This window comes from Poecilia formosa, unplaced genomic scaffold (assembly GCF_000485575.1).
Source record: "Poecilia formosa unplaced genomic scaffold, Poecilia_formosa-5.1.2 Scaffold485, whole genome shotgun sequence".
NCBI classification, from domain to species: Eukaryota; Metazoa; Chordata; class Actinopteri; order Cyprinodontiformes; family Poeciliidae; genus Poecilia; species Poecilia formosa.
In genome coordinates, this window is record NW_006800424.1 from 147,241 (window position 1) to 152,486 (window position 5,246).

The 5,246-nt window shown below is 39.6% G+C and overlaps 1 protein-coding gene and 1 long non-coding RNA gene across 3 annotated transcripts in view; one reads left to right on the top strand and one right to left on the bottom strand.

The window, feature by feature from the left end:
• The window catches only part of trappc11 (trafficking protein particle complex subunit 11), a 27,470-nt gene that overhangs the window by 9,308 nt on the left and 12,916 nt on the right, over positions 1-5,246 (top strand). For both annotated transcript variants that reach the window (XM_007578617.2, XM_016664424.1), the window contains exons 11-16: positions 625-718; positions 1,105-1,184; positions 1,720-1,798; positions 3,465-3,519; positions 3,614-3,759; positions 3,858-3,919. In XM_007578617.2, coding sequence (XP_007578679.1) covers positions 625-718; positions 1,105-1,184; positions 1,720-1,798; positions 3,465-3,519; positions 3,614-3,759; positions 3,858-3,919 — 516 coding nt within the window. The remainder of the gene's footprint in view (positions 1-624; positions 719-1,104; positions 1,185-1,719; positions 1,799-3,464; positions 3,520-3,613; positions 3,760-3,857; positions 3,920-5,246) is intronic.
• The window catches only part of LOC107833955 (uncharacterized), a 12,001-nt gene that overhangs the window by 4,738 nt on the left and 2,017 nt on the right, over positions 1-5,246 (bottom strand). Inside the window, exon 2 of the long non-coding RNA XR_001659722.1 lies at positions 3,946-3,948. This is a non-coding gene — a long non-coding RNA (uncharacterized LOC107833955). The remainder of the gene's footprint in view (positions 1-3,945; positions 3,949-5,246) is intronic.

Below are 5,246 nucleotides of genomic sequence, written 5' to 3' on the forward strand. Positions count from 1 at the left end.
GCCAATGAATCCAGTTTGTTTCGTAAAACGGTTGAAACACACAGCACAGGACTTAAGGAGCTCCGATCGCCCTGTTGCCACATAGAAGATGGCGACACTATTACGTACGACTCAGCGCTCCATGAGGCGTCTACGTATTAATGTCTATGGTCCAAACAACCACAACTTTCTGACAGGAGGTAAATATGGTGCCAGTTAAACATGTGGATCCGTGTGGTCTAGAAATCATGTCAACGCAAGTACGTGGATATATTGGCGCATTATTTGTTCCAGACTGTAATGCACGGAACCCTAAGACTCAATTTTCCCATTTAGGCATGCAAATACAAATAGAATTTCCTCTTTGTTCAGAGTTTTTATAAATAATTGTTTTTATTGATATTAAATTGAGTTTTTGTGTGGATGAAAGGGCAAAACACATAATAAAGTATTCGTTTTTCCAGATATGTATTGACTAAGCCTAAGTCCACCTAGGAGGAGTGTCCAAAGTGTGGCATTTTTAATTTAAAGAAAATATGTTAATATGCCTTAAATATGCCTGTAGTTTAATTTTGCCAGTTTTGACCCCTGGGGCAAAATGTTTGGACACATTTAATCTGAGGGTTTCACTGTTGGTTTCTGCAGGTGGGGACGACCTATCCTTCCCCAGATCCCCTGGACACCCAGAGTGGAGGACTGGACTTCTATGGACAGAGGCCTTGGAGACAAGGACACCAGAGTATGTTTTTCTTTTTTAACCTGAACTACTAAACTGAAGCAGACCTGGATCAGATCTGGACTAGAAAGCAGCATCACTAAATCTAAAATGTCCTCACAACATGTCCTACACACACACACACACACACACACACACACACACACAAACACATGGAGACTTTTAGTCTAACATCATCAGCATATTTGGATGATGAGAGTTGGAACAACATTCATTTATCTTTGGGATGAATAAAGTATTTCTAAAATGAAAACTTTGAAAGTTGTTGCTGCAGATCACTTTGAATCTGCAGCACAATTTAAAGTAAAAAAACAATTTAAAGTAAAGTTCTCCACCTGTTTAAGAAGCTAACACAGGGTCTGAACTCACACCATTGTTGTGATTTCTAGGTATTGATCCAACAGATCCAGAGAAGGAGAAGCTGGGGATCCTGGCTCTGCAGATTAAGGAGAGAGATGTCCCACACTCTGTAAGGAAACTCCCATCTGACTTTATGCTAAGCTGCTCTTCATCATAGTCACAACTCCATCTAGTTAATAGGGAGTAGGTTCCAAAAAATGCCTCTGAATCCATAGACATTATTTATGAAACATAAGTGAAGTGAAATAATTTGAGTCAAAACTCCTGCATGTGTTAAACAGCAGAATTTAAAACACATTATTTCTTTTTACCACATCTGTATATCTATCTCAGTATAGAACTTTAAAAAGCATTTCCTGCTAAAATGCAGTGTCAATGCTGTAAGCCGAATCTTTTTGCTGAGAACTGCTGAAGTTCAAAACACTTTCTGAAAACATAATAAATAAGCAGAAGCTGATGGAAAAACTTTTAGTGGCTGTAAAAACCCAGTGGATGATGGTGAGCATCATCCTTTAGATCTCCTGCAGCATGTGGTCTGAAGCTCAGTCCTGGTCTCAGGTAGCTTCTGATGTAAAGAATGGTTGTGAATACCACCTGCTGCTCTGCTGAAGTAAAACCCACTGTGTCTGCGTCTGACTTCACAGGAGCTGATAATAGCACTTCTCAGTAACGCTGTGGCCCAGTTCAAGAAGTACAAGTGCCCTCGAATGAAGAGTCACCTGAGTAAGTGTTTGCCTCTTCTCCATTCAGTCTTCCTAACAGCACCATATATCAGCACTGACGTTGGTATCAAACATTACTAGTTATTTTTTAACTTATCGGTCTGATGAAACCGAGCTGATATGAACAAGCAATATTTCTTTCCATATTGTTGCCGTTTGTTTCTGGAGAGGGAAGGATGGAGGTTGGTCACGTGATAGTGATAGCGATGCACCAAAGGATTGTGGGGAAACAGAGAAGCAGTAGTGAAGTCAGAAGTATGCTTGTGTTTTTCAAGGTATCGAAACGGTAGTGCTGTAACAATCAATCATGACGAATCGATTATTGAAATAACCGTCAACTAATTCAGGAATCGATTAATTGCTGACGGAAGTAAACAGACTCAAAACACATCTAAGAACAACATTCTTAGAGTGGTAATAAAGCCAAAAATATGCACAGATTTCTGTAAATCTGTTCTACTTAGATCTCTTCATGTGGCATTTTCAGCTTCACCAGGGTCAAATTTATAGAGGAATTAATGGTGCTAACCTCATGGAATACATAAATAAGAAATGATACACAAACTCCATTCTCTCTGCTTATAGATAAACAGGAAGACATTTAATGCACATCTGCGGATTCACACATCACATTTTCATCGTCTCATTTTCATCGTCTCAGAATCCAAAATGTCTTGTCTCTTACTTCTGATATCAGGTTTTTATACCATTCCAGCCCTACTGTTATGTATTGGAAAACTTTTGACCAATGGCGTTACCGAACCTCGCTTGCATAGCAATTCTGGCTCCGTCTTACACTGGATGTGTGTTGGAAGTTCCGAGAATTAGGGGTTGACCTCCTGGAAATTAAATCTACTTCATCAGAAGAACTATTAGTCAAGTTGTTGGTTCTTTATCTGTCCAAACAAAGATTCTTTCCCATTCCTAGCCGGCGTTCTCGCACGCAAGCAGGAAAGACGTTTGCCAAAGGTTTCTTGCACAATAACTTAACCTTTCCCTCTTTGGTGATTGTTTATTCCACATCTCTCCAATCTGAATTCCTTTCTGACTTCTAGGTCAGATTGACCCAGTACATTTGACACAGTACATTTCTTTTCAGTCAAAACATATCTTAATGTGAATCAACCAACAACATGACTTTTAACTATTAATATAATTATATTCCTCTACAAATTCTGTAAACAAAACAGAATTATTTAGCTGCAGATTCATCATTTGTTGTAACTGATGAAACATTCTCTAAAATAATGCTGTTATTGCATTTTAGGCAATAAAATGTTTGCTTTCTTGAGTAAATTTTTTTTTATTATTTGCATATTTGAATGTATTTCTAATATTATTCTAATATTTCTAATATTTTATAAATGGCTTAAATGAATCTGCAAAATGTGCCAATTTTTTTTATCTGATTACTCATTTAATCATCCGAATAATTCATATTATTAATTCATAGTATTTGATAACTAAAATAATCGTTAGGTGCAACCTTAAAATATATATCATGTCGTAAATATTGTTTATCAGTCATAACAGCAATGTTGATATTGGTTATTGATATCGGCCCAAATTTTTAAATTGGTGCATCTGTACTTACTGACATATGCACATCATGACTCCTGTTGACCCTCTTGTGTCTAAGCGTTATTTTTTATTTTTTTCGTTTGCAGTGGTGCAGATGGGAGAGGAATACTACCATGCTAAAGACTACACCAAAGCCTTAAAGTGAGCCCTGTGCTGCACGTGTTCCACTGTCAGCTTGTCAGGGAGGAGCTGCTACATGCTACATGCTACATGCTCTGTGTTTGTGTTTGGTCAGGCTGCTGGACTACGTGATGTGTGACTATCGCACAGAGCGCTGGTGGCCTCTGCTGACTGCCATATTGACCACAGCTCTGCACTGTGCTTATCTGATGGCCAGTGTCAAAGACTACGTCATCTACTGCATGGAGCTGCTGGGCAGAGGTACCAGGACCCCAAATCATCCTTACAGATTACACTGGAGGGTTTTACTGAAACTCACAACTGGATCTAAGTTTGATTACTTCTGTTTCGTCCTTCAGCTTCTACCCTGAAAGAGGAGCAGAAATCCAGGATAGAGAAGAATCTCTTTAAAGTTTTAATGGTAAGACCAAAGGGTTAGACCAGAACTTCCTTTATTAAGAAGTAGAGGGGCAGGATCATGTGAAATCAACTTTTGTGAGCCTTAAGGCCCCAATATACTCGGGCGTACATCAGTCCGCTGAATCTGCATGGATTCCACGCGGGCTCAAAGCAGACATCCGCCGGAGATGTCCGTGCATGGATAGATTTTTATGACCGCGTACACGTACTCAGTGTCGCACAGTAAACTGCCTGGTGGAAACAGTGTTCTCATCGAACTGGTTTTCATGTGACACTGGCCTGATAAGGTTGATAACTATAACTATAACTCATATAACCAAGGTTACATGAGTTCATATTGTTTCAAAGTTGAGATCAACATGATAAAAGTCAACATAAAGTTGTCATGGGGACGTGATAGACATGTAACCGAAAATACTTAACAGCAACAGGCTTTATATATTCATGCAAATATTGACATGGTGAATAATGCAGAATTATAAGAACAAAAAACAAGACATCATCCTAGACTTCTTCATCAGCAGCGGAACAGAGAGGTGGTCCGATAAGTTGAGTCTGACTTTTTTTTTTCTCCCAATAATGGCAAAGAATAATGATCGGGTATGTGGTCATTTTTTATTGCTGCACAAATTGTTACACTGATCACAATTGTGGTTTCGGAACATACAAAACAGAGCTAATTGAATGGATCTCTCATTATAGCTAAAGCCAGCGCAGCCACCTGCTGCTCCTCTGCCTGCAGTAGGAAGCTGCGCTGCTCTGGGCAGCTGTTCACTGTCTTTGCCGGATGAACCGACATGTCACTGCCATTCTCTTTCCCTCGCTGAGAGGTGAGTTAAAGCTTCTCAGATGGAGAAGAAACAGAGCTAGGCGCCCAAATAGTTAATCAAACTTGCTAATCCTCATTAGGATTGTGTGAAATAAAGGAATTTGTCACGAGAGAATTTCAGGTAATCGGTACGCTCGAGTATGAAGACCCAACCGTCCGCGGACAGTACGCGCAGAGTCCGCGCGGTTCATGGAATGCGCACAATATACGCCCAAGTATATTGGGGCCTTTAGATCATGTTATCATATTATTTCCTCATCAAAAACATGCCTTGATTCTTTCATGCATTTTTGAGAAATCATTTAATCTCCATGGCAACCGTTCAGTTGTGCTAAATGCCTGGGTGAACTTAGTGCTGCCTTCAAAGCACAGCTTCTCAGAGCGACTCCCCCACACAACCCCTTCAGACTAGACAGCAGCAATTAGCAAACACCTGCTATGCTAATTATAGAAGGCACTTCTCAGTGCAACACTGATTTTTTTAAAAAATATATATTTT